Source organism: Oxyura jamaicensis, chromosome 5, assembly GCF_011077185.1.
Source record: "Oxyura jamaicensis isolate SHBP4307 breed ruddy duck chromosome 5, BPBGC_Ojam_1.0, whole genome shotgun sequence".
In the NCBI taxonomy this organism is placed as follows: domain Eukaryota; kingdom Metazoa; phylum Chordata; class Aves; order Anseriformes; family Anatidae; genus Oxyura; species Oxyura jamaicensis.
Window position 1 is genome coordinate 14,886,356 of NC_048897.1, and position 26,332 is coordinate 14,912,687.

The 26,332-nt window shown below is 37.8% G+C and overlaps 1 protein-coding gene and 1 long non-coding RNA gene across 2 annotated transcripts in view; both read right to left on the reverse strand.

Moving 5' to 3' along the window:
- The window catches only part of MEIS2 (Meis homeobox 2), a 133,622-nt gene that overhangs the window by 4,722 nt on the left and 102,568 nt on the right, over positions 1 to 26,332 (reverse strand). Inside the window, exon 4 of the mRNA XM_035329134.1 lies at positions 484 to 542. Coding sequence (XP_035185025.1) covers positions 484 to 542 — 59 coding nt within the window. The remainder of the gene's footprint in view (positions 1 to 483; positions 543 to 26,332) is intronic.
- LOC118168616 overlaps positions 19,226 to 26,332 on the reverse strand; it is a 29,763-nt gene continuing 22,656 nt past the window's right edge. Inside the window, exon 3 of the long non-coding RNA XR_004751683.1 lies at positions 19,226 to 19,239. This is a non-coding gene — a long non-coding RNA (uncharacterized LOC118168616). The remainder of the gene's footprint in view (positions 19,240 to 26,332) is intronic.

Here is a 26,332-nt window from a genome sequence, read left to right on the forward strand (position 1 = left end):
TTTAATATTTTTTGTCAGTATGGTACCACGTTGCATTAGTAGCATATTGTGAATAGTCAAAGCAAATGAATGGATACAATGAGTTTTACAGCTAGCCTTCCAGAAGTGAAAGCAATGCATACACCAAGGAGTTGTGGGTAGCGAGAGAATGAGATTGTCCTGCTGATTGGATGCAGACAAGCAATGAGTAATTCAAGAGCTCACAGTCAAACAAACTGCTTGTGGCACTACTACTTGTACCCAATTACCAATTCAGAGAGAAAATAAAAAGCAGTTTCAGTAGAGTCAGGGTGGGAAATCTCCAATTAGCACCAATTAGCGAAGTTGCTTCCTACAGCGGAATTCTGGGGCTGTAGGAAAAAAAATAATCTCCCAGAATGCCTGGTGGAGGCATTTATTTACCAGGTGATGGGACTCCTGAAGAATAACTTGATGAGGATTTGTGCCTGTGGGACTTGAATACAGATACTACTTGGAACTTGCCTGCTCGATTTGACTGGTCAATCATAGGCTGTACTATTCTTCTTCTGGCATTAATAAACCTGAAACAGAATACAAAGAATAGCAGTCCTTTCATCAGCTTGCTTCTGTGTTTTCAGAACACCTCTGCCTGAAAACTGACAGGATTTTAGTGCGGTACAGCTACGTGTTTTGTTTCGTGTTTCTTTTTTAAAGAGTATAAATTCACTTTAAAGGATTTTCCTCTAAGTGCCCAGAAATTGTAACTGGTAACATGCTTATCTTACTAGCCAGTTTCAAGCTAGATTTTCCAGAAGGCTTTAAAGAGTAAATGTGAATGAAAACTTGTGTTTAAAGACAATTGTTTCTTTAACTTCTTAGGGTAGCTTGGAACCTGGTTAAAGTTCACAGGCTGCGAGACTTTTTTTTTTTTTTTTTTTTTTTTTTTTTTCCCCTCCATCACAGGGATTCAGCTACCCTTGCAGCTGGCCATAAATGAAGACCAGGCTTTGCCACTCCGTGCTTTCACAAGGTATTGTTAGGTCAGCAGAGCCATCAATTAGGCTGTCTGAAGTTTTATCACCAGCACAGCAGCAATAAGTGCTGGCCCAGAAAGACTTCTGCTCTTCTGCAACTCCTGCAGTTGGAGCCTGTAAAGGCCGGGGTCGCCGCGAGGTCAGTGCCAGCTGGGGGCGACCTCTGCGGCCGAGCGGGGACACCCAGCGCACGGCACCCGCCGGCCGTAAACCCAGGCACCTCTCAACTCGTTAGGAACAGCGAGCCGCAGGTACATGTGGTTAATATTAGGCCCAGAATAACTTTTCTGCCCCCCTCCCCCCCCCTTCCCTCTCTCTCAGATCAGGCCCCGTAGCTGTGCTGGGTGCTGAGGCTTTTGAATGCCGGGGAAGGCAGTTAGTTGGCTGTGGAGCCTGGATTTAATTTCGCTGGTAATCCAAAAATAAGTGCTTGCATATTTCTTGTTAGCTTAATGCACAACAACCCACATCAGCACAAACTGAGGCAAATTAATTTCAGCAAAATAATTTTCAAACTTACTTTTTCACACAATTTCTTTCAAAACAGGGCAATTTTCTATCACTCACAAGCCACGCTTGTTTTTGTCCCCCTTCTTTGTGTTTGAGAACACTCCGGAGCTTTTGCACAGGTTTTGTGTGCTATTTCACAGTTCAGACTTTAGGCTGGTGACCCTTAAGGAGTGCTAATGAAGTTGAATACTAGTGTTTAATCCTCTTCAGAAATACTAACATGCCCATCATCCAAAACAGCCTCCAATAATTGCCATTGGGCCCGATCCAAAGCCCAGCCAAGTCTTTCAGTCAGGAACTGAAAACTAAGTTCATCTGCTCATTTAGTAAATTGCTGGCCTTTCTATAGCATAAACTCCGCAAGCCCTTTTGTCGTGCTCCCCTCCCACCCACCCCCCCACCCCCCGCCGAAATTCCGCTGCAGATAATGAAGGATAGTACACCTTCGCTTGCCTCTCCCGTAATCACAGTTGTGGAAATTTCATTAGACAGATGCATAAATGCTACAAGTAACACTAAAGGGCTCTTTTGCATCTCTCTGTTTACATCCTAAAGATGTTCTTTATTCTTTAAGAAAAGTATAATTCAGTTGTCAGAAATGTCATCCTGCCTCAGAATTAGTCATGACTTCAGGTATTAAAATAAAAACTCAGACACAGTCGACGTACTTGTTTATTCCCTTCTGACTGCAGCACGGGGAAGGCAGTTCTTACCTTGGCGCTGTGATTTCTAGACATATTTCCGTCCTCAAAGACAAAGGTCTCCGATAGGACTTAATTTGCTTAGCTGCTTTCCAGTAATGTTACCACGCTGACCAAATGGAGCCTGACCTGAACCTTCTCGAGCCAGCATGCCTTTTATCAGCTAAAGTTAAGGCCAATAGAGATTAGAGGAAAGCCTGATAAGACTGTTTTCTCTTCTCCTATGAGCTTCTAATGGTGTATACAGATGGCAAGGTTTTAAAGAATGGAATGAATGCTTATTTAGGCCTGTAAAAAATCACAGACAACAGACACTGCCTCCCCCCCCCCCCCCCACTTTTCGTCTTACTAACCTGTTTTCTTCAATCAGACCACTTCTCAGGGAAACCAAATTGCTTTTTTTTTATTATTATTATTTTTATTTTAACCCCAACCACTTTTATTATTTACATCTGGTGGTCCTCTTATTTATGTCCCTTTCCACTTCCCTGCAAACACACCCTCAGTCACAGGGCTGCGAAGCATTATGGGCCTTGGCTCTCAGCGGGAGAACTCGACACTGTCTTCAAACAAATAATTAAGGGGAAGGTTAAAGGTTCACCCAGAGGTCATATCTTTGGATACTCCTCAGAAAGTTTACATTAGTAAGAAATGGGTGCCCTCTGAAGTGTTTTTTTCAATGGGTTTGCACAACAAGGCAGAACATTAAGAAAATTCTACATCCTGAAAGGTTTCAGGTGACAACTGCTTTATGGTCAGGAGTGGGCAAATTTGGATACTCTGCTCTGGTCCTGCACATTTGACAACCACCATGGCATAAGCCTTTTGGATATTGAAATATTGAAAAGCTGCGATATTGAAAAAACTTGTCCAACCATTCAATTCCCTAGTTCTGTTCCCCTGATATGAATAATGGCAGTTTTTCAGTTTTTATTTTGGAAATTTTTGCACTAATTATTTTGGAAATAGGAATTAAAGCCCTAATATTGGGTCCCACAATCTTTATTTTGCTACAGAGAAAAATAGTAGCAAAAATGATCACATTTGTCCAGCATTTTTTTCCAAACAACAACAAAAAAGCGCTTTGATTTCTGATTTCATTGTATCTCCATTTTCCTATTGCGCATGTGAATAACTGCAGATGCAAATGACAGCCTCTAGACCAACACCACTTTGAAGAGAAGATACTCTGTCATATTCTCAGAAAGATATAGGGGCACAGGGGCTTTAGGCATCCAGATAATTTTGAGATTCCATTCCTGTGGTTCCTCTGAAAAATTCTGGCCAGCAATGGCATCAACTATGCTGGATACCAATGGGTATGTCTGAAAAATTGTACTTGGAATTATTTATTTGCAAAGTTGCAGGTGCAAACAGACATACATTTCAGGTCAAGCTAAAAACCAGATCCTAGAGTTGTAGCAGTAGCTACATCACATAACGCATCAGCACAGTTGGTAGACAAGGGCACAGAATGCAGTGTTTGTGGATTATTATGTGTCCTTTATACTGCCCCATAAATATGCACAGTGCATAATAGAGACATAGAAACCACAATCCCTGCCCTAGTCTTTATTTTATTTTATTTATTTATTTATTTATTTTAATCCCTCAGGGAGTCATCTCTAGGGCCAAGGTAAAGCAAAATACAGCCTTCTGCACAGCACTTCAGTTGGTGCATTGCAAAAACACTGTGATGTTATTTTGGCACAAACGTCTTCAACAGGCACTAAAAGACAGGTAAAAAAAAAAAAAATAGAATGCCAGTGCCACTATTTCCAGTGTTACTCGGAACCCAATAAAAGAATTCACAGCTCTGCTCCTGACACTAATTACCTGCCTTGTTCATACCCTTCACCCAGAGGCCAAAGATTGAATGGCCTGAAAAGATGAGTAAAATTTATCAACAAGACATGGATTTCTTTGTTACTCTTCTGTTAATAGTAATTCCTATTATTTGGATGATAGCAGCGGTTAGAGGACCCAATGAAGCTCAGTCGTACTTCACCCCACGCTGCACAAACACACTGTCCAAGAGAACTCACAGTCTGAACAGATTTCTAGGCAAAGCCTGGGGGAGAGGAGACGCCTTCTCCCTGTTTGCAAAGGGGAACTGAGACAGACGGAGATTAAGTGACAAGGCCAAAGTCATACAAGAGATCTTTGGCAGAGCCACACTCCCAACATAGATTTCCTCAGTCCTCTTTCAGCGCTCAGTACAATCTGCTATCCATATGCTATCTTTCCTTTGTTCCCCCAGATTAGCAGTCAGGCACACTGGCAAGGGAGTACAGAGAGAGCTCCCATTGCCACTGTTTGTGCCTTACCTGCTGTGTAGATAAAGAGGGGTCATCAGCCTCCGGGGCTGAGTCGATACCTTCACAAACTCTACATTCATGTGGTACTTGGTCCTCATTCCAGAGTGATAAATGAGGTGTGTAATGTTGAGAAATACATGTCATTGACATAGTACTTTTAATGAAAATCTCACTTCCAGCATTTTGTAAGTGACAGATTGCTAACCCCCCCTTATTCGAACAATAGCCATTTGAAATGAAAGTTTTTTGCTTCTTGTATTTTTTTTTTTAATTGCTACCTAAACCAGCCATATATATTTTCTGTAGCCAAAGTCTGTCTTTCTTGCACAAGTGGTTCTGGTAACTTCAGTGGGACAATTTACAAAAGCGCAGCCAACAAAATTTGGCTCAAAATGCACAACAATATGGACTTTCAAAATAAGTAATTTCATTTTTTATCCAGCAAAAACAGTACAGCAGTAAAGGTACACTTGTGAATATGCAGCGTAGTCTGGTGATTTGGTAGCCCTAGTCCTAATTGGTTTCTACCATTGCTAATTAGCATGACAATATAATCTAAATATATGCATTTAATTACATCTCTTCAAATACAGCCTCGGTTTTCTTTGTCCAAAATAAACGTATTCTGTATTTTATAGGAAGTTCCATAATTAATCTTCTTTATCTATTTATCATATTTTATCTCAAGTCCTATCAAATGATGTTAAACTCACATTTACATAATACATTTAATATTTATAATAAGTAACATTCAGATAAAATTACAGAGAAATATGTCTGCAAGTGCAAAAGAGAATAAACAGCAAATAGAGATCTCTCAGTCTGCTCATTCATGTCTGGCACATTCAAAAATAATTTTGTCATTGTTTTCACTGTCTTTTTGTACATACCGTGTGTTTCAAAACACAAAGACCACTCCGTACATGAATCTAAGTAAGAGTAATTTTTAAAATGAACTGCTAGTGACCGTATTGATTGGAAACCAGAATTAGAAATATCTCCAGTTTTACTGTATGGCTGTCATAGAAAAATCACTTTAAGTATGTAGGGTCACAAAAATCTTGTTTCAGGAGGATGAATAGCATGAAAACTTAGGAAATTACAATTCATCTCCAAGTTGGAATCTAACCTGAACTCAAACAGAGAGTTGTATCTAATTGCTATCACTGGACTATACATCTCATATCTACTGTGAGATGAACTGGTACAAAACATTAATCAGTCTCCTATAGAAGAGTAGACTGCTCCATATGAGAAACTGAGGAACAACATGGGCCACCAAGTAGAGCTCAAAACTTTTCAATATCAGTCCTCTATTTTCACTTAAAATATCCACCCCAGAAAATAAGGTGTTAAAATACTACATTTATTTAACAGATCAGCCACTGCATTAAATGGGTTCTCAACTCTATGTGAATAACTGAGAAACAAATTTGTGAGATAAATTCAGTGTCAGTTCTCTTAAAGGATTATTGACCAAGAAAGTTTTGCCTCAGTTCAGATTTTAGCCCAAGAAGACATTTCTGCTCATTCACTTGAAAAGAACACAAATACTGAGTGAACATTGTCACAGGCTTAGTCATAGCAATAATAAAAATAAGAGTAACAACAATAATGTAGGGTTAAAATTGTTTATGCACAAAAATTTTAGGTACCCAGGGGAGCAGTCTAACAAGATTTTTCAAAAATGTGCCAAATCTAGATGAGAAGCTCAACTCTTATTAAGCCTAGGTAGATGGGAGCTGAGCTTGATGAATAAATTGGGTTTAAGCACGTGCTTCAATCTGCTGAGTAAGAGCCTAAACTTCATTCTAAGAAATAATTCAAATGTTTTCACCTTTGCTGAGAAATCTTTGCCAAAAATGATATCTCAGTATTTGGACTGTGAACATGTCAGTGTTTAGTCCAAGAGTATACTACACGGATTCCTTGTTGCCCAAGAATACCCTAATTTGGACGGGAAAATAAGCAATGGAATACCATATTTAAGTCACACACACACACACACACACACACACACACACACAGTTTTCATAAGTAACCTAGAAAATTACTTTTTTTCCCAGTCTGAAAGAACAATTTTAGAAATCTTGAGGAGTTCAGAGCAGTCTGAACGAATGCGTTAGAAAAGTAATTTTCAGAAACATTTTATCAAAATGCCCCATCTCCTTTGTACCAATCTTTGTCTGTCACCAAAAATTTTATCTGAGCAAATACAATCTAGTTATCTTAGTTTATTTAACTGCTCACTCCAATATGTATTCTAAACTGACAGAAATAGGTTTAGGTATCCTTTTGTATGTGTGTACAAAAATGGTTGAAAAAGCCCTTGTTAATGCTTCACTGAATCTGTGCTGCACCTGGTTACCAACACTTATTTGCAGCGTTCCTTACAAAAAAGTAAAAAAAAGGCTGAGTTAGTCACCTGGAAATGAGCCATCTAAGGAAGGCTTCCTTACGTCCCAGATACTGAGATATGGAGCCACTTCCATGACTGGTTTACAGGGGAAGAGGGAGGGACAGGCACGTTAATTTCCTGACAAGACTTCACGTAGTTTTGGTTAGCCTTGTTAGAGAAGGGGGCCTGTGGGATGTTTAAACTGACTTTCTTAAGCTAATTTTGGTATTTCACATCTCTCATAGGTGTGATTCAGAGGACCTAAGTCAGCATCCACATTTGGTGGAGAGAAGGCTCTAGAAGATGACAGCGAGCATGTAAGCTGGGTGCCTAACAGCCCAAGGCAGGCACTAACAGCCCTGTAGACCTCTGCCACATCTAGTATGTTTATGTTGGATCTTCTAAAAATACCTTATGCCACCAGGAGTTGCCAATTGCTGAAAACCATAATTTTTCCCAACCTGTACCTGTGAGACTGTCTTAAAAATCTGAAATTTAAACAGTGTTCTTCTTAGTATTTACATTCCAGGTTTTTGAGTCATTGTGTCACATTTTTAAACTGCTCTCCTCAGTCACAAAATCTAGAAACTTACTTGGAAAGATTCTCACATAACTGCTCTCTCCTGAAGTTGGGGCCTGGAGTTAACATGAAATAACTTGAGCCTTGTGATAAAATCATGAGAATTGGCAACAGGGACAGCTATTTACCTCAGAGAAAATATGTTTCTTTAAACACATGACTCTTGGTTACCGGGCTACCTTTTCAGATCGCAGGAAAACGACTTGGCTTCTGCCAAGGCGCTGGTGCGTTTCACACCAAATCACACACCCTGAGCAGTCATGATCACACGTGCCCCAAGGACTGTGCAGGGAAACACTGATCGCTGCTCAAAGGTGCCCTGGCAGGGACGTACTGCCTTGCCATACACTCAGTGGGGTGCAGCTATAGGGATCCTTGGTGCTCCTCACCACCATGAGAGACCTAACACCTGCCCACACCCCACAGCCTCGCCACAGCCTCAGCACTGTGGGGCCAGAGCACAGCTTCAAGGCTGGGCTGGGGCACCAGGGCCACAAGTGGTGGTGCCTCTGCCATGGCACACAGCAGCCTCCCCTCTGCCCCAGGGGCAAGGTGGCAGCGCTCTGCTTTCATTTGGTGCAAGTGCATGAGGCCGGGGGGACTGCATGGCCCTGGGCAGCAAGTAAGCCGTGAGAGGTGGGAAGTGAGTTTGGTAGGTGAGGGTAGTGAAGAACCGTGCCACACTTGCACATGCAAAGGGATAGGCACACATTTCCTTACAAGCTTTCAGAAAAGCTCAGCTTAGGTGGAAAAGTAGGCTTTTTTATGCCCCCTGGATTTCTGGCTGGTAAACAAGGGCCACTCAGTGAGTGAGGCCACACCTGCAGCCGTGCAGCAGTCTGGCAGGCCCTCATTTCCCAAGCAATGCCTGTTACTCTTCCAGTGTGCCATCAGATTATTCATATATGGCTATTTATCATGCACTGTAAAAATGATCTTTTAAAGACAGTTGAAAGGAAGGGAGGAGACAAACAGACATACTTCCTTAGCTATTCATATCTTACAGATAAAATGCAAAGTCAATAGACATAAACTGTAGTATGTAACCTCATCCTGTACTTGATTTATTGCAGATGGGAATCAACTAGAAACTGAATCACTTTGAAATTTTTACTACTGACATTAAAATTCCAGGTTTGTATACATACATCTTGTGGAGATGCTAAATACAATTTTAGCTAATTTGGCATGTGCTTTGACTTGCTGGCACTTAGACGTCCACGTTAAAGGTGGATAACAAACCTGCTATAAAATCTTAAGTAACTCATACATTTAAAGATGTGCTAGTTTATTATATTAAACTCATAGGACAAGACTTTTAAAACTGGTGATGGTCCAGCAGGCTTGAAAACATAATCAGCCTATTCAGCTTCTTACATAGCAATTGAGGACTCTCATTTTAGCCAACTTTTTCAAAAATAATTGTGTATTTTTACAATATCACACTGAAGTAACATACACATCTTTTTAACTGTTTCATACTGAGATTTTTAGCCAACTCTAAATTAACCTGAAAAGGAGAGTTGTCAACAAATTTAACATCTGTTTAACTTCCCTGATCAAATTAGATTAAGGTATTAATTCTGCTTCTTTTCAGTGGAAACTACCTAAGTAGCAACTTGCCAAAAATGCATAAAGGTGTTTAGCAATTATGTACTGGGTATGTTTGAAGAGATCAAGGTGCACTCACATGTCCTGTGCTATGGATATCTCTGATTAGCTTGTCATCTTCTCTGAAGAAGATGTAGCCCAACTCTCCTATACTATGTAACAGGCCAGCTGTTAGCTGTCTGTCAAGCACCTAAAGTGGACAAGTAGTCCAGGAGCAAAAATGTCACTCCTTTGATCTGGCAAGGAGCAGCTGCTGATTTATAGAGTAGGACTTTGTTCTTCCGTTCTATTTTACTTTCTTTCCTAAGGCAGAACCACAAAATCCAGCAGAAAAAAAAAAAGTGCCGTTCTCTGCAACATCAACAAGCTCTGACAACTGCAACAGGGTTTTTCTTGGCCCTAACAAAGCTCTCAGGCATCTCCTTTGACGCTCACCTTTTTTTTTCCTTCTTCTTTTTGCAATGCGGTAGTTATTGTTTAATTCAGCTTCTGTAAATGGAATGGACTGTGGCCAGCAAGCCTGGGGCATAAACACACCTGTATGAAAGAAGCCTTATTGTAGCAACCATCTACAACCAACCTGCACATGCACTACCAGTTCGTGAGTTCAGAAGGAATGTTCCATTTTACCTGACAGTAAATTTTGCCTTAAGATAACATTATTATTATTTTTTTTTGTACCCACTGTCCTGTCTTGACCATGAAGCTTGTACACTTTTTCATTGTTATTAAAATCTGAAGAAAAAACAAATATGCATTTTTCTACCTGTCAACCAGTGGACCTAAGGAAATTGCATCCGAAGAGCTCTTTTTTAAAAAATCACAAACAAAATAGATTTATAGAAACACAGTGCTGAAAGTTTGAGAACTACTGATCCCAAAGATACCCTTTCTGTTTTAGAGACAGCAATGCAATTGTAGCCACCTGCAGTTTATACTGTTACAGATTCTCCTCAAAATAAAATTAAAAATTGTAAAACAAGTATTTAGTAAGAAATAGAACTTGATGCAACTAATCGGACTGTGATACCACAGAAATAGAACTTGATGCAACTAATCGGACTGTGATACCACAGCCCAGACTAAATGCTCTCTTCAGTTCTTTCAGACTCAGGTGCTGAATAGATTCTGTCAGACAGACAGGTTCTGTCAGTGACTATACAAGGTGTTAAACTCCTGCCTCACCTACTGGAATGGCAAGGAAGTTTCCTCTGTTGCAGCTGCCCCTTTATTTCCTTTCTGATCTGTTTTCAACTTTATTTGCTGAAAAAAGGTTCTATGGGCCACAAGAAAAAACTGCAGTATAATGCTGGTGAGGAGTATCTTGTGTGCTTATGGATTGGGAAGAGAACCACACAACAAGCTATGTATTGACCCTGGTACATGTCTGCACACATGCTGTGTTCACACTTCCATGTACTGTACCTTTAAAAACAGGCACAAAAGGTTTACAAAAACAAAGAGGTGAGGGTGGTGGGGGCATCATGAATACATGACTACATGGTCTACATGACTACAAGGTCTTTTGCATATATGTTATTTTGTGGAAATAAATAAGAACTATTATAGCCAAGCCCCTAAGGGAGGCAGGAAAATGATGATGTACAGGATAGTATAAAATGGTATATTAAAAACTGAGCTGTCAGTGGAACAATAGAATATTAAGAAAAAGTCCATAATAATTGGCAGATATTTAGCTGTAGACATCTTCCTATGGTTGGTGGGTACTAAAGTAAAAGTGAGAATAAAGAGAACTAGTTAGACAATTAGAAGTCATGGGCATAAATAACACATGAAGTATAAACAACACCCACCCCTCACTTTATATCTCTTATTCAGATACACCTAATCATCTCTCAGTAAGTCATACCTATGTGCTGGTATCGCTTGTGTTTTGGTCTTCTCACTGTTTACAGGAGATTCAACTTATGTTTATCTTTTTCTCTCTAGATACAGAATCACATTCATTTTTCTCCTTTAATTATTCAAATACTGGTGGCAAGTCTTTTATCAAACCAGAGGGTCTGATGGCTTAGTAGCTAGAGATGTATCCACACCACAAACACCATGGATTGCAGCCTCCATGTTACAGAATAATTGCTCCACAATGACTGAAGATATTGCCAGCATAAGTAAGGGATGGCTATATTGTTTAAGCATGCTAAAACCAAGCAGCAATTGTACCTATTTGTACCTGTGTCATACTGGCAAAGACTTTACTCCATCTCATCCCGTTTTGTGTTCTCTACACCACACAGGAGTCATGTGAAAATGCTTTAAAAACATTTTTGAGAGTTTGTTAGTACATTAATGTGTTCCATGTACCCCTGTGTGTTAGTTACTGTAAGCCAAACTAGTTTGAATAATGGAATCAAAAAATTAAATAACCTCTGTGGAGCTGTTTACCTGTCACTCTGTATCCAAGGTTCCTGCACTTTCAGACCAGAGCTTCATCTCCCCCAGGGCTCAGCTCTTGCTCCCCAGACTACCTTGCTGGCTTACCAGAGATAATTGCAAACTACATCTGGCAAGTCAGTGATAAAGCTTGCTGGTGCTCTGCAGGGGTCCTAGATGGCCAGATATGGTGTGATTTAGGACATATATATGAATGTTGTACCATTTCTCATCACTATGCAGTTTTCATTCTTCTGAACAAGCAAAGGACTGAAACTGGGAAGAATTGTGCTTTCTGAAGCACTTAGAAGATTGGGTTCCTCTGATTTCAATACTCTCGTGGCTTATGGGCAGAGCACAGCACAGGAAGAACCTGTGCTCAAGTGCACCACATTTAGGTTATTGAGTTCCCAAGCTAAAGAGGAGGGTATTATTATTATTATTATTATTATTATTATTATTATTATTATTATTATCTTCTTTCTTCTCTTAAAGGACAGGTAGCTGGAGAAATACCTCTTAACGTAGTCACTGCCATTTACATAGCTCGTGAAAATTAAATCACACCACAAAAAGAAACTTGAAACTGAGCAAATATTTCTTCGATGAAAACTGGCCAGTTCTGTAAAGTGTTCCACTATCCTATCCCATATTTTGCATACAATTGAGATATCTAGTAAGAAATGAAGCCCAATCTATATAACCTATCTAATATTTATCTTTCTTTATGAGAGCAGTTTGGAAACTGTGTGTGATCTTACATAATGTTAATAACTGGTTGCTGATGGATTTCAGCATTAATTCTGACTGTTCTGACTGGTCGGGTGTTGAGGTTTAATTTTCAGTAGAATTTCACTAATTGTTCCTGCACTGCGTAGGGGTGACGGCATCTAAGAATGTGTATAAACCTGCATTTGAGCCCATAAAATTGGTAATTGCAGGGCTGTATCCAACAATGCTGATCACTTTAGCCTGATCTAGTTAAAGCACTCCGATGTATAAGTAGAATCTTTAAAATGACCAAGACCTATTATAAAACTTGTCCTAGGTTCTGTAAAGCCCATCTTAATGTTCAGCGAAGTTTAGAATTAGAAGGCAATGTTAGTAAAGAGATATAGATCTTTGGTGCCTAAATTGTAGGTGATCTGCTACCAGGGAAATTCCTGTCTGGTTAGATGTTCCAGGAATCACCAGAAGATGGACTTAGATACCTAATTTTTTTTTTTTTTTTTTTTTTAAAAAAAGCTTTCACTTAACAGGGAAAGTGCCTAAACTCTTTTGGCATGTAGATTTCTGCTTTTTAACACCCCATCCCATCAACACTTTTTCTGCTGTGTTTACACGTATCCTAACAGCACTCTGTCTCTGAGTTAGAGGAAGACACAGTGTCCAGTCAGGTTTCCTATGGATCATTTTAGTGTGAGAGACATTCAAGACAGGTCTGTTTTTTCTTATAATAACATAGATAAAGATCTCTTTCCTTTATAGCTGACACCATAATTATTTGAATATTTATCTGGAAAGAAGGAGATCAAGTTTTGCCTCCCTATCCTGCTTGATTTGGAACAAAGACTTGAGCATAGGTCCTTCACATATTCTTAAACAATATCTGAATCACCAGTGTATTCAGTACAGTGAACAAAGCCCTTTCAGTTCTCATTCTGAGAAGATGTTCTGCCACCTGAAGTAATTATACAGTCATTGTAATTAACCAGAAATTAACTCTCATACATCTTCAGTTGGAGCCCTAACCAAGAGGCTGTACAGTCAAGCCCTTGTTCTTATTTAATTTTGTTCTACTGACTAGTCGTTACGTACACAACAGAATTGGCAGTCAGGAGAACAAGAAAGGCATGATAGAAGACTGAAGATGGAGCATTATGTTCAATAGCCCATTGATTGGGAAACTCAACTCACTTGGAACAGTTAAGACAATGATTTAAATCAAGATGAAGAGACGACCTGCAAACATATATCCTATTTAACAAGTGAATTTTCTAGCCAATGAGCCATTGAGTATAGCACTCCCTCTACCCCATTTGCCTCTTTTGTGTAAAGCTTGGTATGGCTGATACATGACAAGACTTTGGCTGGATTGGGCCCCTGGGGAGATACACTGAGGCAAGGCTGATGTTGTGTTTAAAGTTGTGTTTCACTCTGGAGCATGTTACTGTCTATTTATCACTACATATGTATGTGTTCCCGCTCCTCTCTCCTGGAGGTCCCATCTATATAAAATTACCATGGTCAGGGCAATATATTGCTTATCAGTAATGCTAGGGTTACAGTTAGCAGTTTCTCAGTGATAGCACATTCTAAGCAGTTTTGTGTGTGCTCGCCAATAGAAACAAGGAGATGTGGACCAAAAGATTTTAGGCATCTCAGGACTGGGCAGCAGCTAGGTGAGGATACTGGAATTTCAGTGATAGCTAAGGACAAAGATCAGCTTAAACTAAAGATTCTTTTTTTTTTTTTTTTTTTTTCTTGACACTCATAGACAACTCAATTGATACACATATCTAACAGATGTATTCATGGGGAAATATTTTGTAAAACATGCTACACAGATCTTTTATCTTGACTTAAATGATTTATACAACAATATTGTAATAATACTTTTATAAGAATTTTGAGTCAAATTTTAGAATGCCTTTAGAGAATCTTTGAAAGAAACACAAATTTTAAGGTCAATACAAACATTATGTAAAAAAAAAAAAGCCTTTGAAAAGGGGGAAAAATGCCTCAAATTCACATGCAGAGTCTTCCATCTACGTAGTTCAGCATTTAGCTTGAGTGCATAAGATTTTTAAAATAAATTTTATAAGAAATTCACTGTAAGTAAAATGAAAACAATATTTTAATACTGATTCAGTTTCCAAACTGAGGAGAATATAGAAAGATAAATCAGTAGTTAGAAGAGGGAATTTTTCCTCTTTGAATTAATAACGTATCAATGGCATGTGTACATTTCTAGGAAAAATGCACTTCTTAAATCTGATAGTAAAATCCTTGCAATGTTTTACTACTTTAGAAACCAACTGTGCCTTATTTATGACATGTAAACTTTTAGCATGACAAAGTATAAAACAGAATAATAAAGGCAACAAATGCAAATTCCCTAGGAGTCAGATAAACTAGTAAGGTGAGTTAGTTTCCATTTCCTTTTCTTGATTCTTTCCCAGTTGTTATATTCAGTCTTTCCCATGTAACTATATTATCATCCACAAAATTTTTAGCATCATCGTAATCATAAAAGATATATTTTATATCTTTATAAATCACATGAGGCTTAGCAGACCCTAGTAATGCCACATCTGCTTTAATCCTAGTAAATTCTAGCCTAAGTCAGCATAGCCTGTGGTGTCTCACCTGAGTTCTCAGAGACATTTCAGAAAATGCATTAGCTTTGTGAGTCAGTGAAATAAATGCAAACAAATATAGTGGTAAATAGCCGAAGAAAAATTTAGCGCTCTAAATGGATTTTGACAGAAGCCTGAGTTGAAAAATCTAACTCTTTTATGCATGCCCTTTAACCACCTATCAATTTTGCTGAGATGACCGGTCCAATTAATGTCTTAATTTTTGATGCCTGATGAATCAAAAAAAAAAAAAAATCATGTATCTAGAAGACCAGTCTTCTATTGGTGGAAGAAACTAGGGTGTCTGGAAAAAAAAAAAATCAAATTCCACATCCTAATTTAAAGTACTAATAGTAATAATAATAATTATTACTATCATTATAACGAGTAACAATTATTACTCATTGCTAGGACAAATTTGATGTAAAGATGTGCAGCTAAGACTGGTGCTTAAACTTTTCAGGTGCATTAAATTCAGGTAAAAAATCAGTAAGTGAAAAGTCTTGTGGCCATGCTTTACATCCAGACTGAAAAAAAAAAATAATTCATCCTTCTGCCAAAGTTATCCCAAGTGCTACCTAGATCATGTACTGGTTTTCCAATAAAGCACAGGCCTATAATAACTGCTTAAGCATGCCACATAGTATTAATCTTCCTCATGAACTCGGTCCCAAACCAGTTTCCATGGAGGGAAATTAAGAGGTATGTACAGGCAAAGGAGAAAATATATGGCTAGCCAATGATACAGAAAGGCTTTTTAGGTACAGAAAGGCTCTTTGGATGGGAGCTATGGTAGAGAGGAAGGATTTTTCAACTGAGATTGCAGAAAAGAGAGGAGGGCAGTATTAGATGATTAGAGAAGCGAGTATGAAAAAAGAGACATAGATGTTGAAGTAGGTTTTGACATTGTTTAAGAAAAAACATTTAAATGGATCCATAAAAGGATGGAGGAAGGCTGCTGAAGTGCCTAAAGTAGGAGGTGATTTTGATGCATGTGTGAGAAGGAAGCATCAGTATGTGGCATGTTAGGGGCAATGAAGAAACGGAACTTAGAGTCCTGAGGGAAGGGAATTACAGTAGTCAAGGTGAGAAGAGATGAAGGCAGACGCAAACATGACATAATGTTGAAATGGAAATAGGAAGAGGGGTAGACATTGGAGATGTGAGAGACAGAGAAAAACTAGGAATTGCATGTAGATTTGGGGCAGTGGGAATAAATGTGTGAGATGTCCTAGAGGGTTATGAAGGACTAGGATTTGAACGTCCAAGAGAATAATATTGCACCATGATCAGTCAATTTTGTTTGCCAGGTTATAAACCCATCTATATAAAATGCTTCTATCTAAAATGCAAACTTATTTTAGAAAATACTCTGTTTATTGTGATAGTTTGCTAGCCAAGCAATCTCTGCAGTGTCTGCAGCTGTGGCTTTTTTCATCTCATCAATAATTTTAACTCTCTTATTAGTGTGAAGCTTTTCACAGTATTTAATAATTATAAATATACTTCCCTCCAGTTCTTGAGTTCCATTTTGTTTGAGTGTACTGTGCTTTCTTTAACATCTACATAATTTGCCCTCAAAATCATTACAACATCACAACACTTTGGAACAGAAGATGCAAATATGTTTCTGATAAAGGTTTGCTTTTTTTTTTTTTTTTTAATTTTCCCTAAAAAAAAAAAAAGTAGCTTTGAACAGTATACATTTATCTACAATCAGTATATTTTTTCTTTTGGTAGTCCAAATATCCAAGTCCTGAAATGGTATGCATCTGTGTGAGAGGGGGAATACTATATCTCATAGTTGTTTAATCCTCAGTGTTGTTTGTTGTGTGAAGAGCAGAGTAGGCTTTTACTTATAACTGTTTTAAACTGCTCTATGACTCTCCAGAAGACTCCTGGATGAGGTTAGCATGATAAACAGCTTGATTTCTCTTAGCAGCACTCATTCAGACTGACAGCACCCATTCATTCACCGGAGACTAAACAATATATATATATATATATACATATATATATATATATATATATAAACTCAACTGTTGGGCTTACTGACTACTGCAAGGGCAGCTACACTATCATTACCACGAAGTGCATACAACCTGAGCTTGATGTTGGCCTACTTAAAATTACTATTTGCTTTGAAGGGTTGGCAAAGCAATTTATAAAATTATGGGGTGAAAGTAAGAGAAGCCCCATTAAAAGCTTTTCCTTTCCTTTAAACGAGAGCGGACTGAGTAAGACTCTCTGAGTTTGACCCACTTATTATCTCTGTACATTTGTCTTTATTAACATCTATTAACTGATTAGATTTTCCTTAGAAGTAATTGTGCATTTTTAGATAATTGTATCACCGTGGCTTCTTACTGGGAAAAGGTATTACATCCAAAAACTTAGGATAGATAAAACTAGATGGATGTATCTGTCTGTCCATCCATCTGTCCACTCAAGAAACCTCTGGATATAGATATTTTAAAGCAATTGTGCAACTAGTAAATGAGAAGTACATTCTTAAGGAAAATACACTTAATTAAATAGGTGTCAAAATTATTTTCTTGTCAACATCCACAGTATCTATGATGCAGTGATGTTGTGTAATTTTTTGTATGGAGTACTAGTTTTCAGAACCATAATGAGTTGCTATTAGAAAAACCAGCAACATATTATTAGTATCCCCACAGAGTTATCTTCTAAATTATTTATACTTGCAACACTTCCATGTAATGGCAGTTTTAAACTCAAGCAAACAAAGCAAACCACACAATAAAGAAAGGGGAAGAGAAATGTACCCAAACCATTCCTGAATGCATGTATATAGAAAGGCGAGTCAAAACTAACCAGATTTTGTTTCCTACTCAAATCCTCATGAGCTTTGCAATAGACAGCATCAAAGCTTTTTGGAGTTGTGTCACCTTGATAAAGGATTGAACAGCAGTGTATCTATCTCTCACATCTGAAATGTAAAGGAATGCAACTTTATTTGTCTGGTGCAAGTTAGCTCATTGTCTTTGAAATTCCACAGTGGACCCTTCACAAAAAGCTTAGCTATCAGAAAGGTGCAGATGAGACCAGTCTTGTGTTACTCTTAAATTCATCCCCTAGGCTATGGTGTTAGGTTTGCACAGAAGTTGGGGGGCGGAGGGGAGGATTGTTGTTTTTATACAAACTTAGCATTGTGAATTATTTATTCTGCTTTCCACACTTGTTTTACTAATACACAGTGTAATGATAACACTTTTAAGTAGAGTCAACACTTCTCAGAAATATTGAGATGGGATGCCTTTAAAAAACTACATTAGCCAAACTCAAATCTGTTCAGTGCACAGAGGATGTGGGTGAAATTAAAGAGGAAATAGCTCTGACTGAAGGTTCTAATGGTCTCCTCCTGGTCTTAAGCTGTGTACATTTATGAACAAATAAAGACCATCCTGTTCACTTTCCATTAAGTTACCTATGAAGTTTTGCCTTAGTGATCAAAACAAATTCCAGCTGAAATCACTGCCTTATTAACTTACTGAGCAGCTAAACCTGGTTTCTCTAAAAAAACAAATTTCTGCTCCACAAAAGGGACGAAAAAGCATACAGCATGTGGTATTTGTTTGTTTGTTTGATTTATTTTTTATTTTTTATTTTTTGCCCCTGGAAAAGGAGTATGTATCTAAACACTCTCATCTTTTTGTCAGTCACAATACAAACAGATTTTTAAAGTATCCAGTTATTCTGAGTGCCTCTCTGGGTATTTGGATTAAGGGACTCAAAATAAACATACAATGAAAGTTCTGGCCTTCTTTTTAAGGAAAATGAGCCTTACATGTATGAAGAATCTGATTTGCCTTATATTACTTCAAGTGTGTATCAGCACCCTCCTTGATTATTGTGGATTTGCATTAGTTTAAAATTGGAGTAACCAAGCAGTGGATCAGGCCCAATAGTCAGACATATGTTTTCCACTAGATAATGGCTACTTATATATTTATGAATTTTAAAATGCTTTTCAATCCAACTATCATTGTTAGTATGTGCAGGAAGTAAAGAAGTAAATTGCAACCAAGCTTTCAGAGGTTTATTCCCTCATGAAGCACTTGTATTGCAAGTGTCACAAGAGGGCAACTGTACAGTGCCCTCTACATAATAAATGACACTGTTGAATATTCTTAAAGTAATGTCTGTGTGTGAGTGGTTTTGGGGACAGGGCTGTTATCTGTTGGGTTTTACATACCTAATTACTATGCCATCATTTCTTTAACCCAGCTTCACAGAAAATTTCAAGGAGGTTTAAAATAATCAGTACTCAGATCTATTCTGTCCTGATCACCCATAGAAACAGTGAGTACTCTCAGGGCCATAAACAGCTTTCAGGCAAATGTGTAACTCTGGTGTCATTTGGAGTTATGTGCAGAGTCTCAGAGCAGAAATAGTATATAGCTCTCCACTCCTGAACATGACAGTCATAATAAACCTTAACCTCGACATTCCCTGCTTTCCTCAACCACAGCTAAAAATGTTATACACATTTATACCATCTAATGAACCAGACATTAAGAGGAAACCACAGATCTATACCAATAGATTATCAGGAAGAGAAGTGTGAAGTGGATACTTGCTCATTGTAGTATCATGGTAGTTACAAAGAGGAAAGACCTAATACATCATCCTCTTCGTCCTTCTGCAGGAGTAAGGGATAATCTACCAACAGAGGTCCCACCAGCTACTGGAATAACAGTTTGCAAACTGGATAGTGCAAACAAACAGTGCAAAAACCTAGGGAACAGAAACTCAGACTCACCATGGTGAACCTGGAAAGAAAATGTATGTTTATTTTACTCTCCTTTGGCAGCAATACAAATGGAGGATAAACCACTGATTTAAGTAGGTTGTTGGGTTCAAGTGAATTGTGTCTTGTTTCTGAATCTGCCACATATTCTCTTTGTATAGACCAATTAATTATAGATGGTGACTCTGTTTATGAAAGGAAGTGAGAGGATACAAGATTTATTTTTGTCTTTCAGGAGCAAATGGAATTTAGATTTCACTCCTTTCCCACCCACTCCTCCTTCAAGTCAGAGAAACAACCAGCACTGAAATGATAGCAACCTGTAGCAAGTGGTGGTCAGTAATGAATATATATCACTGTGATGAGCAAGGGTGAAGTAGGAAACAGTGCTTTTGTTATGCCTTAGAAACATATTCCATGCTATCCTTATAGTTTTACTAATAATCAAACCATTAGTCTACCTGAAGCTCAGTTTCCAATCAGTTAATGATATCAATAATTATTGCTTCCCCACATTTTCCTTAGGTTTTCATGATACATTTTCATTTGATACAATTGTTTTTGAGACAATTTGATAATGTAGGGCACAAAAATATCTGGATACTAATATATCCATGCCTGTACACTGCACAGGATTTACCTTCTTCTGATTGAAATTCTGATGATGGCTGAAGAACCAATTACACTAACTACAATTACTAGAGTCTGGTTTACAATTTGTTCTGCAACTGTTATTCACATGTAACTTTTCAGAAGTCTTTCTAAGATTATTTTTTATGTGTGATAATTAGCCTGATATTTAAGAATTCTAATCTCATATAAATGCTCAATCAAAACACATATTTTCCTGTGAGCTAAAAATGCCTGGATTTCAGTTTTGATTCTCAAAAGAATGTTATTGTTCCTGCAGGACGTGCAATGGAACATAAAAGAGCATTTTACCTCACCATTTGAATTGGATGTTCTTTTTCTTTTCTCTTATTTTTTCTTTATTTTTGAATGTTTAATTGATTATTGTTATCTATTGTGTTTTTCTTTTTGGGGGTTGTTTTTTCATTGTCTTTATCTTCTTCTCCTATAGTGTGAATTTACTGCTTTTAGAAAATCTGCAAAAAGACTGCTCTTCTTACACTGTGCTTCTTATTTCATATATTTCATTTTGAAATAAAAGTAGTGGTTTTCAATTTCAGGACCCATTCAGTTAGCCATCTCTCTTCAGGGACTACCAAAGAGGATGCCAATTAATTCTGACTGTATGATGCGTACTCCAAAGCCCACCAATTCACTTCTTACAAACCACAAAACAAATGCCGTTAATTGACTTTTGGCAAGGGCTGATTGCAACTGGACTAGAACTCATGACTGAAATTGTAAATGCTTCAGCGTAAGAAATATTTCCTTATCCATAAGATAAACCCTATACCAAAGTGGTAAGTAGACAAATTACTATATCCTCAGGAATTGCTAAGTCAATGCCTCCCTCAGAAAAGGGGGAGAAAAGAGAAGGATAAAAAAATCCCAGTAAAGAATATTTGACCTTTGCAGACAGCAAAATAAATTTAAAAAAATAAAAAAAAAATAAAAAATCCAACCCACCAATGAGAATGAAGAGGAAAAAACCACTGAATGTGGGAGGACACTTCATATTCTTCATAACAGGTGGCTCACATGAAAACACATCCCATCAGCTTCCTGATGAAGTGAACACCGTGGAGGGGAATGACAAAGTCAATCTACTCTGGTTTATAGTGAAATAAGGAACTTGCTAGAGGCCAACTAATGAAAAAGAGTTGGAAGTATGCTGACATGTCAAGATCCAGATGTTTTTGTGGACTTAGTTCTAGGCCCATCACAAGAAATAGTAAGTCTGATTTCCCTGGTTTTGCACTATAAGGAAGTCTCTCAACATCTACAGAGCTTCTTCACTTACTTCAGGATAATCAAGACTGTCATCAATCAAACCCAGTATCTCCTGAAATTTGCTATCATATTTTGTAGGACGTAAACTGCAGGCCCAGTCATTACTGGGCCCTGGAGGAAAGGTATCAGTAGTAAACATCATTGCTTCAATTTCCCTTTTCCTTGAAGGAAAACTATTTTATATCCTTGAAAATGATAAGTTAACAAGATGTTCAATTATTTTATTGCCAGACCATTTTCCTCAACCTGGAGATTGACAGCAGAAGTGAATTGTGCACACTATAGTACTTTCTAATTTATTTTAAACAGATATTAGTTGCCTGCTTCATATTAGATAGGGACAATAATTTTGGTGCCCTTTTTTGAGCATTTGAATGTAACAAATACTGCATTTCTACTTGTACAATCTGCATTTCAGGTAGCTTGCCTTCCCTCAAAAGACTGCTCCTGGAAAGTAAGTCCTCCAATAAACATATTGATGTGCAAAATCCTGGTCAGAGTAGAGCATTAGGGACCAAGTATCAAGACTACGTGGGTAGGTGCATTGCTGAAGAACAGACTGGAAGTCATTTCCCTTTGTGTTGTCTCCGTGGTGGTATACCCTGCATTGCTACAGTACCACAGTTCTTTTAGATTGGTAAACAGAAAAGTCACTAAATATATTGGAGGCAATTTATATGTCCCAAATTTATTGGAGTATGCAGTCATAAAATCTGTGCCCTGCGGTCAACATAAAATACCTGTATCAGGTACAAGTTTCCTAGTGTAGATTACAGATGTCTTTTTGTAATTTCATGTTCTGGTGAAGAGTATTGATGGACTGTAACACCGTTGTGGATCTGCAGGTATCTGCAGTCATGTGCTATTCTCTTCATGTCATGACACATGAAATAAGAAAAAGAAGAACAGAAGTTGCTACAGTCCTTCAACATGGCAAAAAAGGGTCCATTCCTTGCCAGTTTTCAGGACCGTCTGCTGTATCTCTATGTATAGTTCTGCAAAAGTTGTTTGAATAAATTATTGCAACTATTTGAGGACTGATTCAAAATCAAAATTAAAATCTGTGGAAAAGTGCCAGTTCAGGTCAACAGGCTTTTGACACAGCACCACGGACAATCCAAAGGAGACGTTAAAGGAATGAAACCACTTTGAAAATGTGATCTTAATCTGCAAGCTCCCAACCACCACCTCACTTACATTACCTATATAATGCCCCAATGTGACTTTTCCAGGAAAGTCAGAGAATGAGGCAGCAAAGCGCAGTTATATTGAGGAGGAAAATACATTTTTAATGTTTTTATGTTATTTTTATGCTTTTACGCCTAACATATTTTAATGCTATTTTCACGTGTTTTTATCTTGCTCTATAATACATTGTCATAAAACAGGAAAATATATTAGTATGAGATTCCAACAAATGGCTTTTGCAGTTTTTCACCAGCTTACCTTTATTATTTCAGTGTTTAATTACCTAATGTTTTAACACCTTTGTGGAAGCACGCAGCTCCATCTCAGTGTTACAGCCTGGTAACCCTACACTGTTCACATGGTGAATCCACTTGCTGACTTTACTGCTAGTTCTTACTGTCAGAAAAACTGTTATAACCTTGTCAGGTGATTGAATAATTTAGGGAACAGCTTTTCCAAAGCTATCCACGTATCTAAAACAGACATGTGCTTTCTGGTATTTAAAAAGCATGTGAGGGCCATTTGAAACTGACCCACTATTACATGGATGCTGTCTACAGTGAGCTTTACATCTCAGCTGCCGCTTCTAGGAGCCTCTGCATTATGAATAGTAGGTTTACAAATCAGATGTCCTGGACTAGTTCTCAGAAAAAGGAAAAACATAAGTTTCTGAGCAAAGTTGTAGGAAATATTTGCAGGGAACATAAAACTAACATAATAGTCGGTTTCAGCAGAAAAAAATAAACCTTAGCGCAGGTTCACAGAGTGATTAAAGATTCTCATCTTTAATTTTGCATTACCATCATGTTGTATTTCAAAAATGAAGGAAATGTTATAGCCAAACTGATGCCCAAACCATAGCACTGCGTCTGGATTTGTCTCTGTTTTTTGGAGAGAAACAAAATTTTGTGTTTAAGTGGGTGTTTTTACATGTAAAAGTAAGCATTAAGTCATGTGGCTGAAGACTAAAGCTGCTCCCCAGAGCTGCTTTTATGCAAACAGGGCTCCACAGAATCTTCATGTGCCACAGACTGTTGAGACTTGCTCTCCCCTGCTAAACAGCAGTTTACTTAAGCATGTGTCTGTCTATAAGCACATCGATAGCTTCATTAACATGACTGAGGGTTAGACAGGTGCTATGACAGCCTAATGGACTTAGGCCTCATCTGAAGAATGAGTTCTGAGAATGTTTGTTCCTGAACAAGTCAGCCAACAGTCACTTCATTTTTTTAACTGATCAAACTATTGGGTCCTTTGTATCAGTGGCCTTTGACTAAACTCAGAAATGAGATACGGAGCAAGAGCGAAAAATAAAATTGTTTTTGCTCATTACAACGAAGGCCACAGACATTCGTCATGAATTTTATAAAAATGTTAAACTAATGATTTACTCCAGGAAAAGCACCCAAGATATCAATCAGCATGTGAGGGATATGCATCTATATTCTAGCCAGAGAGTCTGAGAAATGAGGGATCAGAAATAAAGCTAAAAATACAAGAAGAAATTGAGAAAAGGTCTTGTCTGGAGCCAAATGACTGCCTGTTCCTGTGTTCACCCCACAGATCTGAGTAGTGAGACCTTCCAAGGATGAGCAGGACTGATCTTTGCCTCCAGAAAGTAATATTGCTCTGGGTAGAAATGGGCTCTGTACTATTGCTTTCATTTCTCTTCTTCTTTTACAACTCCCATTGACTAAAATACTGAGCTTTAGGAGGCACTGAAAAGTTAAATTAGGGTGAAAGAATGACACCATGAACATAAATGAACAGACCTCAATGCATTCAAGACCTTCAAAAAGAGTACCATGTTTGGGAAGTTCCATATGGTTGTAAAGTTATCAGAAAAATCCTGATTTATTTTTGAAAATATTAAAGAAATATTCCCAGTGACTTCCAAAGTACTTACTGGCTGGCTGACAGGACACAGTGTTTATCAACTAAAAACAGACATTTTAAAAACACAGTATTGCTTTTAAAATCATTTTTCTCTACATAAAAAGGCATATTCTTCCTACAGAGACAAAATAGCCCTTATTAAACTTCTCACTGCATGATGAACAAGGCTAGACAATGAAAAGAGCCTTAAAAACTTTTGTGGGAGTTGCTTCACGTTGAAAAATCTCGAGTGAAATACAACATATTTTATGTTGTTTGATAAAGAGGTTGTATAAGAAAACCTTCAAAATGCAATGTTTTGAGAACCACAATGAAAAAAATGTTTTTTTAGAAAGGCTTGGCTCTTCTCTAGAAATCTAGAGATTTCTAGAGTTCAAGTACAATACATATATTTGACTTGAATAACTCTGCATGGACTGTGAAGTACATCAAATACTGAATTTCAGCAAGAAATACAGAAGAAAAAGAAAGAAATTATATATTTCAGTAGAAAACAAAGAACCATTGCAATCTATTTAAGGCACCAAGCATATTCTAGACTATAATTTTCCTGATTCTACATAAATGCGCTTCTATGATGATTCAAATTTTTTATACTTTCGCCTTCCATCTGTAATTTTTAAGGTGAAAATCAGAATTTTCTTGTCTCTGCCATCTTTAAATTAACTCATATTCAGCAGAAGGTTAATATAAATCTTTTACAATTTTATTTATTTTAAGTGGATAAGAATAAAAGTACATAAAAGTAAAATCTAAACCTTCAAATTTATCCCAGTGCTCAGTTTCACCTGGAAATTACTCTTTTATCATTGGTAGCATCAAACTAATGAGCTCACCATTCCAGTTTAAGCCCTTAAAAACAGAAACCAAACCAATCAAACAAACACAATAGCAGGTGAATTTTCAGACAGCTATAGGAAAGTCTACCATTCTGGATTATTGAATTTTGTACCCTAGTCACTAGACACAACTACCTCTTTGAAAATACTGACTGGAGATTGTTTTTGCCAAGCCAATGTTCCTGATTCTTCATTGACCCACATCTTGGGCACAAATACCACTTAATACAAAGGGAATCTGAAACAAACAAAAAACTTGTAGCTTTTTGTTTGCATTGAGTGGGGAGGTTATCACACTAGGTACACAACATCCTCAAATCTTAGAAAAGCTTTGGTCACATCTTTCTAAGCAGAAAGATTTTACCAGGGCATGTGCTCTATAGGGATCTTATGTTCCTCAAGCACTTCTGTTCTTCCTCTTTCACATATATTTGATGCTAAATGGTAGGTAGAACTAATTCTAACTTTATTCTTCCATTGGGCCAGATCTGTAATTCAGCTTGTCTTAGTTATGCTAATTACCATTATACTGTGGATTTTTCCTATTTGATAACTTATTTTGGTGTCCTAGAAAATGACTGTCATAGCACTACACACTCATGGTACCTTAGCTTGAGCACCAGAGTGGCAGTAAGGGAATTGGGACTACAAGGAAGACTGTTTTGGTGCACTTGCTACCAAGTGGAAAGGAGACAATGTCTTAAGAATATACTCATAGAATCATAAAATGGTTTGGGTTGGAAGGGACCTTAAAGATCATCTAGTTCCAACTTCCCTGCCATGGGCAGGGACACATCCCACAAGACCAGGTTGCTCAAAGCCCCATCCAACCTGGCCTTGAACGCTTCC